We start from the raw sequence: 13,465 nt of genomic DNA, 5'->3' as shown, positions 1-13,465 counted from the left end.
TAGCAGGCTTACGTTGAGTGAACTGCAGTTGAATAGCTATTAAGTAAATATTTATTCACTGTAGAAGTACATCAATGTACAGCAAAGCAAAACGACAATACAATAAAATGCTCGATACAATTACAAATTTAAGAGCAACTGATATCGTGATAACCATATTGTCAAATTTAACGTCGTCTGATATCATGAAAAGTTGTCTCGCGCCAACCCTACTATAGATCTCGATAAACTAACTTTTGGGCCACACGGCCGCATACTTTAGAGAGAGAGAGAGACGTCAATGTCCGACACTTGGAAGGGTTTTCGCGTCTAAACTTGAGTCGCTGTCAAAGTTGCTCATAAAACCGCACGTGTGAATGAACGGCGATAAATCACGGGGGCAGGTTAAGAGGGGAAACGGGGGGTACAGGCTCGAAACCATCCCAGAGGTGGCTGTACATTCCTTGGCGTCACCGGCACATGAATGCACAAGGGCCCTCCGGATGAAAGACATTAGGAATCCCTTGTGAGACGGAGCGTACACCTTGGGAAGGCAAGTAGCCAAAGAGATCCTTGTGGGGTAGCCAAGGGGATCCATGTTGAGTAACTAAGGGGGCCCATGTTGAGTAACTAAGGGGGCCCATGTTGAGTAACTAAGGGGATCCATGTTGAGTAACTAAGGGGGCCCATGTTGAGTAACTAAGGGGGCCCATGTTGAGTAACTAAGGGGGCCCATGTTGAGTAACTAAGGGGATCCATGTTGAGTAACTAAGGGGGCCCATGTTGAGTAACTAAGGGGGCCCATGTTGAGTAACTAAGGGGATCCATGTTGAGTAACTAAGGGGGCCCATGTTGAGTAACTAAGGGGGCCCATGTTGAGTAACTAAGGGGGCCCATGTTGAGTAACTAAGGGGGCCCATGTTGAGTAACTAAGGGGGCCCGTGTGGAGTAGCTAAGGGGGCCCATGTTGAGTAGCCAAGGGGATCCATGTTGAGTAACTAAGGGGGCCCATGTTGAGTAACTAAGGGGGCCCATGTTGAGTAACAAAGGGAGCTCGTGTGCAGTAACCAAGGGGATCCATGTTGAGTAACTAAGGGGGCCCATGTTGAGTAACTAAGGGGATCCATGTTGAGTAACTAAGGGGGCCCATGTTGAGTAACTAAGGGGATCCATGTTGAGTAACTAAGGGGATCCATGTTGAGTAACTAAGGGGATCCATGTTGAGTAACTAAGGGGATCCATGTTGAGTAACTAAGGGGATCCATGTTGAGTAACTAAGGGGATCCATGTTGAGTAACTAAGGGGATCCATGTTGAGTAACTAAGGGGATCCATGTTGAGTAACTAAGGGGGCCCATGTTGAGTAACTAAGGGGATCCATGTTGAGTAACTAAGGGGATCCATGTTGAGTAACTAAGGGGGCCCATGTTGAGTAACTAAGGGGATCCATGTTGAGTAACTAAGGGGATCCATGTTGAGTAACTAAGGGGATCCATGTTGAGTAACTAAGGGGGCCCATGTTGAGTAACTAAGGGGGCCCGTGTGGAGTCGCCAAGGGGATCCATGTTGAGTAACTAAGGGGCCCATGTGGAGTCGCCAAGGGGATCCATGTTGAGTAACTAAGGGGATGCATGTTGAGTAACTAAGGGGGCCCATGTTGAGTAACTAAGGGGATCCATGTTGAGTAACTAAGGGGGCCCATGTTGAGTAACTAAGGGGATCCATGTTGAGTAACTAAGGGGATCCATGTTGAGTAACTAAGGGGATCCATGTTGAGTAACTAAGGGGGCCCATGTTGAGTAACTAAGGGGATCCATGTTGAGTAACTAAGGGGGCCCATGTTGAGTAACTAAGGGGATCCATGTTGAGTAACTAAGGGGGCCCATGTTGAGTAACTAAGGGGATGCATGTTGAGTAACTAAGGGGGCCCATGTGGAGTAGCCAAGGGGGGATCTTGGCTGGTGTGAGGAGCTGAGAGTGTGACCTGGTCGTCATTATTAACACCTTTTGTCCGTGTATTAATTTACTTACCTTTAAAAACTACTTGTGTTGATCTCTGCACTTCGTAATCGGCCACTTCCCTGATGTAATCGTGTAATTATTGTACGGCGTTTTGAGATGCAATTGCATTGTATGACGCTATATACAATTTATAACTATAATTTTTACATCTTATAGCTAGACATTTTTAACCTCCTAAAAACTCTATTCTTCTTCACTTGTGCCGGTATTCTTCTGTTCATTATCAATTTCCTTCGCAAAAAACAACTCCATCCAGCTCTTGCTCACCCCTTTAGTAAATATTATCTCCCTAGATCAAGATTTGATTACCTTAAATTGACGAGATAACACACACACGCACGCACGCACAGACACATAATTACTTCATTACAGCCACCACTTATTTTCTATAGGATTGAGGCCCTGGGTTCTTGTATAAGGCACCAGGCACCTATTTAAATCCCAGAGGTTATTTAAGGAAACGTGAGGGTATTCGTTTCGACCTACGTAGAATACACATCGGACTTGTCAGGAATATTAGCCGCATACACGAAACAATTCTGCAAAAAAAGAAAAGCACGTCAAAATAAAATCCACCAGGAGAAAATGCAGGCCATACAATTACAAGATGCCTAAGTTAAACGTTGGGATTTCGATTTAAAGCTTTCGTGACTGCAGAGATTCATCTTTTTGGTTCTTTCGGTAAAGTCACGTAGAAGGGAAATAATAAAATAATAAAAATGAAACATAATAAAATAATTCTCAAGACGTTTCGGCCACAATGCAAGCAGCCGTCCTCAGGTGAAGAACAGGTCTGTTGGGAAGACAACGTCTGCCCTTCTACGTGACTTTACCGAAAGAACCAAGAAGATAAACGTTGGGAATTGGTTGCACACATCCGGCACAGGCTTCTTCATGCGCCGCAAGGCTTCTGTTGAATTCCTTCAACGGCCCCTTTCAACAGCAACTCTGAGCACACAAAGTGACTTCGTCGTAGTAGCAGCAGCAGCAGTAAAAGACTTTGTGTCGGAACCCTGTGAGCGCACCGCGAAGGGTGGTTTCGCGGACAGCTGCAAGGCTTATTCAGCCGAGTCCAGGAATTCACACAGCCAGTAACTTCTCGAGACGATGAAAACCAGGATGCGCATTGTTTTACCCACAGCAAAAACAACATCAACAACAACAACAACATCAAAGCCTTCCGCTTCTGCGGAGGCTGGCGCGGTGCATCCGTCACTGCTGTGTTTTCAGAAAGAAAAAAACGTTCTGATGTTTTCAAATAAATGACCAACACTAACTAGTGGCCTGTTAAAAAAAATCCAAAACGTTGATCGGTGACCCTGCCCTAAAAAGCAACAAAATACAATCAGCAACTTCTAGGGACATGTTCTTTCTTCTGCCATGAGAAAGGACCAATGCCCTCAACGTCTCCTATTGTAAAATATGTATTTCCTGTTAGGCCATTGTTTCGATTTAAAGCTTTCGTGACTGCAGGGATTCTACTTCTTGGTTCCTTCGGTAAAGTCACGTAGAAGGGAAATGATAAAATAATAAAAATAAAATACAATTCTCACGACGTTTCGGCCACAACGCAAGCAGCCGTCCTCAGGTGAAGAACAGGTCTGTCGGAAAGACACGCTGTCTACGTGACTTTACTGAAATAACCAAGAAGATAGGCCATTGTTCTTGATGAACGCGTTGAGTTTTTCGTGATCGCCAAAACGAATTCTGGTCAGATGCAGTAGCGGGTACGTACGTGTGTGCGTTTCGCCTGTGGCGCAACGGTTAGTACGCTGTGCTACAAATCCATGGACCCGAATGAAAGTTCCGCTCATGCGCCAGCACCAGTGACGATTATCTGAACCGATTTTGGGCCTCCCCTAGGTCGACCCAGCCTCAAAGGGAAGTACCTGGTGCGGTGTGCAAACATCGCCACCGATGCTGGACACCCAACCCCTCGCGTGCCATGCTGGCCTTCATAGGTGCTCACTGACAGCACTTGCCCCTAAAGTCTGTTTAGGCTGCACGGGCGATCTTTGTCTTTGTGTCTCGCCTGGCGGGATGCGTGGGGCACCTCCGTAACCAAATTCCCCAGCAGCGCGAGGAATTTCGGAGTCGTCTGGAGTGGGACTTGCGCCACTGCGCCCCCGGGGGCTGTCGAGCGACGCGGCACAAACGGAGCCGGCGTCTCGGTGCGAGATTCATTACGCGTTCACACCACGTTGGCGGCACCGCCACCACCAGCAGTGGCAGCTGCAGCTTCATTGGTCGTGGGGCTCCTCGATCCTGCACCGCAGTCAGCGCGACGTAGCTGCTGTCCACTCCGGCGGTCATCGGTGAACCACGTGTGTCGTGGACGGAGGGGCGTGGAGGGGGATTGCGGCTGTGATGGCACTAAAAGGGCCGGCTCACTGATGAGCATCTCTCTGCGTCTCTTTCCGCAGGGAGAGGAGGGCCCCAGGGGACCGATCGGGGAGGCCGGACCCAAAGGCATCATCGTAAGTTTTGTCCGGACGTAACGCCGTCCGTTCGGCACTGGCATTAGTGACCACACGGCGAGGCGGGGAGGGAAAAGTGTTAACTTTCAACGACTGTCATGAAATCCAAGGATTTGCCAGAAGGTAAAACATTGCCTTCTGTGACACGTATTCCACCTGACGCTGAGAATTGCGTGGCAAGATAGAATACGCAATGGGGGAGTCTTCGAAAAGAGCATGGCAGGTTAGTGGTGTTTAAGATTGTTTTATTTGTTACACAGATGGTTCCGTTTAGGCAGTTTCCTGGCTGTTTTGGAAGGGAGGTCCACGATGCTGCGTGAGCACAGCAGCAGCAACAGTAGCAACAAAGACAAAAACATCAACAATGCAGAGAAAGAGTACAGGGTCCTTAAAGAACGTTGCACAAATCACAAACGAGGTATTTAAAGGTCGTAAACGAAACGCTCACATCAAAGATCAGTGCATGCATAGGACCAGTGCTGGATTATCCTCGTAGCAAAAGTAGCTACATATGCTATGGGCCCCGCACTTTCAAGGGCCTCGTGCTAAATGCTTTCAAGCTATCAAATCCGGTTAATTGATTCTACACTTGCTCTATTACTATAGTACTATACCGCTTTCAACTTTTATGAACGACTGGGTGTTTAAGGTTAGAGATATGTCGTATTATCTGGCTGTATAGCAAATGAAACAATACAAATATTTTACTATGCAAGTAAAACATTTGTGTTTTAATATTTACGTGTTTTTTTATTTTTTAGGGCCCCTTTATAACATATGCTATAGGCCCCGCACTAGCTTAATCTGGCACTGTGTAACATGAGAGTAAGAGGCGCCAGACAACAAAGTTAGGTGCAGGTGCAAGTATGGCCTCTGTTTAAGTTTTATAGGGAAATAAAAAAGTGGGAGCGAAGAGAGAGGGAGCCAAACTGTAGATTAGTGGCAAGAGCTATCCAGAAATGCGGAGCAGCAAGGCGGAAATACTTTTTTTGTAAACCAAAGTTTAAGCGTATGGAATCTTTAGTCGGAATAAGAGGGCACTTCTGAGTCTACAGGAGGGAATTTGAGGAACCAAATGGGCCATGGGGTGATTGGAGGACTTGTTTAAGAGGGCCTTTAGGATGAAGACAGCCCAGTGGTGGTCTCTCCGCAATATCCAGGGGAGACAGATTTGAGTTGATGTAATGATGAGTTCTAAGGGTGCAGTGGTACAAAAGAACGAGACGTTTTTGGGCAGATTCATAGCCTAGGCAGGAAGATGGTGTGTCACAATAATCAAATGTAGATATAATTAGTTAAAACAGGTAGCGCTGGGTAGGATGCGTGTAGAGGATGGAGGAAGGCTGGCTATTGAAACACGCTGCATTGGAGTGGTCTCCATGAGTCGAGCGACCAAGGGGATGAGTGAACAGCGGATGACGGACGAGATGCTGTCAGGGCAGATCTTGAGAGGTCTCGTCTCGACTCTGCACAGCAGCTACGGGATCTGACAGATGGTGGAGGGCCCTGGCGAGGTGTGGTGGCACAATCATCGATTTATTAAACCTGTAGCAATGTGTTAAAGTGTACCTTTTAACGTCGACTCTTTCGTTCAAGTGCGATGTTCTGTCCTCTCACGCACGCCCTCGCATCTCCTCCACCAAGCAGGTGGAGTGAGCCGGGCCACGTGCAAAACGTGGGAGCGTCGAACGCGTGCTCATGGCCTGTCTCGTTTCTCGCGCTGTGTGGCAGGGCTTGGCTGGATCGCGAGGAAAAACCGGGATCCCCGGCACGAAGGGCGTGGCGGTGAGCATCACCACCACTCACCCTCGCCACCAGTTCTGGCACATTGTTCCAGACTGTGTCACCATAGGCAAGGCTCAGGGGTTCATCGTCTTGGTTCTTTCGGTAAAGTCACGTAGAAGGGAAATAATAAAGTAATAAAAATAAAACATAATATTATATTATTTTATTATGTTGTATTTTTATTATAAATAATAAAATAACAAAAATAAAACATAATATTATATTATTTTATTATGTTGTATTTTTATTATAAATAATAAAATAATAAAAATAAAACATAATATTATATTATTTTATTATGTTGTATTTATTTTATTTTATTATTTCCCTTCTACGTGACTTTACCGAAAGAACCAAGAAGATGAATCCCTGCGGTCACGAAAGCTTTAAATCGAAAAAGGTCCAGGGGCTTAACTTCTCACCGAATACTTCCCCCCCACCCCCCAGGCCATTGGTAGATGGGACCGATCACTGGTAGAAGGCGCGTGAATAGTAGCCAGGGCCGCTGTGGGAGCTATACTGGATGTTGGTGGTCCGGGTGAAGAAATATTTTCTGGGTTAGCTACCTGGACAGACCTGGCTCAAATTCATTCCTGGCAAGGCCTGCTATCAAAGAAAAACAATTTGGGCATTATATATTTAGATCAAGCCCCGATTTAATAACACACCTTTAAGCAAAATGTTTATTCTTATTGGATCATATTTACGAAAGTCATGGTGGTCTCCTGTTACAGACAGGCAGGACGGGGTGCTGCTGTCGATTGCCCGTTGCCCGTTCGGGCCCGTCGGTAGCTCGCGTGACACATTCACAATCTCATCGGCGTTTCTTTCATAACCCCCCCTACCCCCCCCCCCCCCCATCCAGGGTGTCCCTGGGATTGACGGCCGAGATGGAACCCCTGGCATGCCTGGGATGAAGGTAAAAGATCCCACTGGAAATCACGCTCTGCAAACATCACCAGCACATCACCTCCTAACGTACCGAGAACATTCTAATCGCGATTATTACGATTACTACTACTACAGCATTCAAAGCCACTTTCGTTTACCCGTTCCACAACCCCCAAAAATATATTACAATTGCGCGGGTGGTAGTCATTGTGAGTTGTGTTTTGTTGCGGTCACGCCATGCCCGGTTTATCGTTATCATCATCATCATCACAGCCAAAGCGGTGCAGGCGTAGTCTGTGTGCGTGTGGTGGTGACACTATCTCTGTGCTTGCTGCTCAGGGAGAGCCCGGAAAGCCGGGAATCCCAGGAGATTCCGGGCCACAGGGCCTACCGGTGAGTTCTATTCACACGCACCACGCACACACACATGCACCACGCACACACGCACGCACACATGCACCACGCACCACGCACACACACACATGCACCACGCACACATGCACCACGCACACACGCACGCACACATGCACCACGCACCACGCACACACGCACCATGCACACACACACATGCACCATGCACACATGCACCACGCACACATGCACCACACACACACACACGCACCAGAGAAGCAGAGTACCGCATACACAAATCACATTTGTGTATGTGGTGGTGAGATGTTAACTCCCTCGCTTGGTATGAAGGAGATTGTGGGTTCGACCCTGATGCCTGTATATTTATATTTTTCTCCAGGTCCTCCGGTTTTCCCCTCCACATTTATAATCAACATGCGCTTAGAGTATTTGGCTGCTATAAGTTTCCACATGATAAACCACTTCATTGCGCTATCATTTGTGGCCAGGTCACTTCTGAAAAAGACCTATATAGCTCAGTCGGCCTTACCTGGTAAAATAAAAATAGTATAATAGTTTAATATAATGCGACCTGGTAAAGTTTCACTCCTCTCTGTGAGTCTTGGGCATTAACACTGAACCTTAGGATTCATAAATGTGCCTTAGTCTGGCTCTACGAGCCTCATCCATGCACCATTAGAACGATACGACTCTTAAAGGTGCCTCAGTCTGCTTGTCTAAGTCTCGAGCATTAACAATCGCCAAAACCAATCCTACATCTGCCTTAGCCTGCCTTTGTAAGCCTCAGGCATTCATACGGGTCTCTAAGATGCATAAATGTGCCTTAAGTCTGGCTCTCGGAGCATCAGTCGGGAACAATGAACTCTACGAATCCCAAATGTGTTTCAGTTTCAGTCTCTGCGCTCTGAGGTTGAATGGCCAAATAAGCTGGATATCAATTTCTCACATAAGTTTGCTGTTTTAAAAAACATCAGTTACTTGTCTCTGCAAAATGTCACGCGAGATAATACGTTTATGTTGTTGTTGTGTTTGTTGTTGCATAATGCGTCGCTGCTTTTCTTCACGATTCTTCGTTCAGGGGTCACCTGGGCAGCCGGGCCTGAAAGGAGAAGCGGGAGACAAGGTACGGAAATTCAAGAAACCGCATGGACTCCCACCTATAGCAGCGGTGTTTGTTGACAACGGCCGACCTTGGGCTCTGTGCTCAGCAACTGCGATATGTGAAAGTGATGTTAATATACAGTGCATACTGCAGAGGTACTACTGTTAGCCTCCTCCAAACTGAGAAGCAAACTAAAGATGAAAAGGTTGCTTGGAAACTTGTCCAGAGGTGGAGATGATGGTTAGAGTTGAAGTCAGTTGGAGGGATAGTAGTAGAGACCAGTTGTGGTTAGTTAGGTGCAAGGCCGTAGCCATGGAGTCAACATTGGGGGGGACCAAATCTTCCAGGGGGTCTGGGGGTCCTCCCCCCAAAAAAAAAAATCAATCTAAATTTGAAAGCGAATTTCCTGCCATTTCCTGCTTAAAATATGTAAAAAAATCATTAACACATAGGATGGACTTTTTTATTTTTATTTTTTACAATAATGTCTAATAGTGTATTGTATTACATTGCTCTGTTTTTTTCTTTTATATATTGGGTATGTGTCCCCCCCCCAATATATATTATAATTATGGCCTTGGTTAGGTTACGTTAATCATTTCGCCGATTGGTTTTTCTAGCCCCTGCTGTTTTCAACGCACCGAATGGACCGGGTTTGCAGGCTTGTGTCACCGTTACGCGGCACATAAGGGCACCCTTGTGGACACAGGCTGCTGTACGAATCGAGACTGCATTGTATCAGACCCTGCTGTCTCTCTCCCATGCACGCAGGGGGACAGAGGCCTCCCTGGGCAAGTCGGGATGCCGGGTCTTCCTGGCAAGAAGGTAAGAGCACCTTGCAGAGACATCTCAACACTCGGTGTATGTATGCTGAACTTCTTTCGCACCGTACGTGGCCGACTGAGTTAGTCGGAGGGCTTCTGCAGGTGGACAAAGAGGGGCCCCTCGCAGTGGCGTAGTGTGGTTACGGCAAGGGTCCTGGTGCAAGAAATGCAATGGGGTGGTGGGGGGGGGGGAGCTGTCCCATTCCTCCCCGTCTCTTTATAGCCCGGAGCCTGAGCCCCTCTGGCCCATAGCAGAGGTCGCAGCCGGGTACCCGATACCCGTACCCTACCCGATACCCGGCTACCCGTACCCGGCCGGGCCGGGTACGGGTAGCCGTTTGCGACCCTGTTGCGGCCGGGTACGGGTAGGCCGTAAGTCACTGGTGAGTAACCGTTTGTCACTCATTTCGGGTAGGGTACGGGTAGGGAACGGGTACCCGTACCCGGCCAGGTACAGGTACAGGTACCCATTTGCGACCCTGGTGCGCCGGGTACGGGTACGGGTAAGGAATCAAAACCCGTTTGCGACCTCTGGCCCATAGGCCCGATGCAGTTGAACTGCCTCCACTCTCCATAGCTATGCCACTGAACATTATAAAGAGACAATTAGAAACAGAGAATAAACAGGGACACGTGGAGAGAGAGAGAGAGAGATATAAAGTCAACAAGAGATGACGACGGTGTCAGACAGCTAGACATGCAGAGGGCCAGGGACACGAAGATATGAGAAAGGAGGCACAACGAGAGATCGATGGAGAGGGACGCATGGAGACACACGAGAGAGACACTCAAGAAGAGGAGACATGGAGGCGGACCTGGGGAGTTACAAACAGAAGAAAACAGAGGAGAGAGAGAGAGAGACACCACGCACACAGGGGGAGACAAAGACTCGGGTTGCCCGGCTTGGTGACCAAAATAAACACGGTGTAATTTTAACATTAACAGGTGACTGTTCAAGGCACCGCTGTTACATTCCACTCGTGTGACCATCAATCACAACAAATTTGCCCAATCAGCGCTTGCATTTTTCACGTTTTTTTTTGGTTCGGTGCAAAAACAAAAAAACACATTATGTTAACAGGAACCATAACAAGCTACAGGGGCCCCGACCGCACGGACCTTCCTGCACCTGCAGTAAAACGAGAGGATTAATGGGCAGATAAAAAAAATACATTTACTTTTGTTACCATTTGCCATAAGGTAACAAAACCAAACGGCTCTAGAGCATCTCACTGCAAACCTAAGGGGCAGGGAGGAAGCTTACCATCAAACGTTGAACCCCTTCACTATCTCTCGTCCAGTGGGCATTGATTTCTTAAGAGCATTCATTAGGGCATTTAGGCACTCTCCCCCCTCCCTTTTTTCTTCTCCTACAGGGGTGTCAGAACCAGGGTTGTAGGATGCATTTAAACAGTTGATTGAAACATGCGGTTTCAGGCAGTTTTCCATTGTACTGTAATTCGTAATGTTTGTTGTGCTGGTGTTAATCTCCTCTCATGTCCTCTGTGTCGTGCACCTGATATATCGTTTTGTTATTAAAATACTTTTGAGAAAGAAAAAAAGCAAAACTCGGCAAAAAAAAAAACTCGGCCACATTCGAATGCCAAGAGATTCCACGTGCGGATGAAAGCATTGCTCACAAAAAAATTGCATTTCGCTCAAATTTCATATTTCACTCAGCCCTGGGACTGTGGAAAAGCACGCAGGCTGTAATAAATAATTAATGTGGACGTGGCCAAATGGTTCAAAAGTCGGGGAGTGCTGAGTCCGACACCGTTGAGGGACCCGAGTTCGACTCCAGGTTTCAGCCGCCTGTGATGCAACCGGGATCTCAAGTGCAGCCAGTTGATAGTGTCGAATTGTCTTTTATCATCACCAACTTGCACTGACCAGCATGGTGAAGTATGGTTAAAACACCTCCCCATAACTGGCATTCATCCATTTGTGGATTTTAGAATAGCTGGAATGTTTTTTTTAATCAAATTTTTATCTTCGGGTTTGCGATAGCTTTATGCTATAAGAATGGCGCGAATACCAAATGTATTATTAATTACGAAAATAATGAGTAAACGTATGTGTGTGTGTGCATAACAGAGGTTTATGGATTAGATAGCGTAAATACAAATGTGTCGTTAAACCCGCCACCACCCGACACATCCACTTAGTAAGGTTTGTCACGGAAACAAAACGTGGCAATTCGAAACCAGTTCAGCACACCGGTGGAGAACGTGCCGGGTGGTGGCAGGTTCAACGACAAATTTATGTTGACGCCATCTCACCCAAAAACCTCTATTATGGATAATATTAGTCGTGAAAGCCTCTTCCGTGTTAATGTGCGTGCGTGTGTGTGTGTCTGTGTTCGTTATTGTTCTCACACGAGTGCGGGACGTTCTCTCTTCCAGGGTGAATCGGGACCCTCTGGGGAGCTGGGACCAGTGGGACTGCGTGGACCGGAGGTAAGGCAAAGCCCCCCCACACGAACCCCAAACCAAACACCTTGTGCCGTTACAGTTATCGCTCGATACTTCCGTGTTCCTCACATCAGCGTGAGGGCCGCCACACCGCCTGCTCGGGGTGTTGTCACGTGTTGTGTATTGTCGGGGGGCCGCACGTCAGGGCCACACTGAAGGCCACCAGGGCCTGCCGTTGGCCCGTGGGCCTTGCAATGAAGAACACTGCTCAATTCTAGATTTGAAGCTTTCGTGACTGCAAGGATTCATACTCTTAGTTCTTTCGGTAAAGTCACGTAGGTAAAAAATGAAATTTGAATTAATAAAAATACACCAAAAAATATTTTTTTTTTAATTAATTTTAATTTAATTTTTTTACTTACGTGACTTTACCGAAAAAAATAAGAGTATGAATACTGCTCAACTTGAACATCGGCCATACGGAGAAGGTATAGCCACAGATGAAGTGAGATGTGCCTACTGCTGGCGTGAGACTGGAGGGGTGGCATTACTACGCAGCACCCCACACGACTCTGTAGTCCACAGCCTTTCGTCTTATTTTGGTGTTGCGGGTTTTTTGTGTTTTTTTTCGTGTGATTTTCCGTATGTAAAATAACATTTAAAAAATAAACTCCTAATTCATATTTTAGTTATTCCTGTCAAGACACCGAACCAGCACATCTGAGAGCCCAGGTTCAAGTCCGGATGTCATCCACCCATTGATTAAATTGGATTCCCAAGTGTAGCCAATTGATGATGGCCTCAACCCGATCACCAATGCCTACACACACAAAAAAAAAACCCATCGTATTAAGATAGTTGCTTTACTAAATTTAGAAAATTTCTGCTCTGCGGGAGAAAAAATGACGAGTTTGATTTTGCTGTGTGACAAACGTGCGTGTGTAAATGTGTGCCACCTGGTGTACAGGCAATTTAAGGGACCTCAAAATTAGTTCTGTCATGTCATCTTCCAACACAGGCTGATGCTCTGCATCACATGGAAATTTATTTGGCGCTTTAGATGATTGCTACATTACAAATTGAATACAATCGTTTAATATTTGATTTTTACTCGCTCAATCCCAACAAAATGTTTACGTCCTCCTAAATATTTTAATAATATTTTGCCTATTCTTTGGGTCTTTCGGTGAAGCCACGTAGATAGAAAAAGAAAAGAAAAATACAAATAATAACAATATCACGACGTTTCGATCGCAACACAAGCAATCGTCATCACGCATTTAGATGGCTTCCCTCCTGCAGACACATTGGGGAGGAGGCTGTCACCCAAACCTCGTCTACGGGGAAAACGCCGGGATAACAACAATAATAATTGACGTTTGTAAGGCGCATTAAATCCGTAGAACCCAATGAATGGACGCTGTGTGCTTGGGAGGATCGGTGTCTATGGCCACCGTTTCATGAAATGAAAAGAGTTGGATTGGGGTGGGGGGGCGAGAGGTAGGAAAGTGGGGTGGGTATGGGGTTGTCAGGGCAGGATGGGGGGCAAAGTGGCTGGGTTGGTTAGAAAGAGAACCTAGCACGCATTCCACCTTCCATTACG

At 46.7% G+C, this 13,465-nt stretch overlaps 1 protein-coding gene across 1 annotated transcript in view; it reads left to right on the top strand.

The window, feature by feature from the left end:
* LOC144731817 (uncharacterized) overlaps window positions 1-13,465 on the top strand; it is a 60,076-nt gene that overhangs the window by 26,867 nt on the left and 19,744 nt on the right. Inside the window, exons 16-22 of the mRNA XM_078613087.1 lie at window positions 4,424-4,477; window positions 6,209-6,262; window positions 7,128-7,181; window positions 7,493-7,546; window positions 8,604-8,648; window positions 9,399-9,452; window positions 11,854-11,907. Coding sequence (XP_078469213.1) covers window positions 4,424-4,477; window positions 6,209-6,262; window positions 7,128-7,181; window positions 7,493-7,546; window positions 8,604-8,648; window positions 9,399-9,452; window positions 11,854-11,907 — 369 coding nt within the window. The remainder of the gene's footprint in view (window positions 1-4,423; window positions 4,478-6,208; window positions 6,263-7,127; window positions 7,182-7,492; window positions 7,547-8,603; window positions 8,649-9,398; window positions 9,453-11,853; window positions 11,908-13,465) is intronic.

This window comes from Lampetra planeri, chromosome 2 (assembly GCF_965212315.1).
Source record: "Lampetra planeri chromosome 2, kcLamPlan1.2.h2, whole genome shotgun sequence".
Taxonomy (NCBI): Eukaryota; Metazoa; Chordata; class Hyperoartia; order Petromyzontiformes; family Petromyzontidae; genus Lampetra; species Lampetra planeri.
This window is presented reverse-complemented; position numbering and strand designations above follow the sequence as displayed.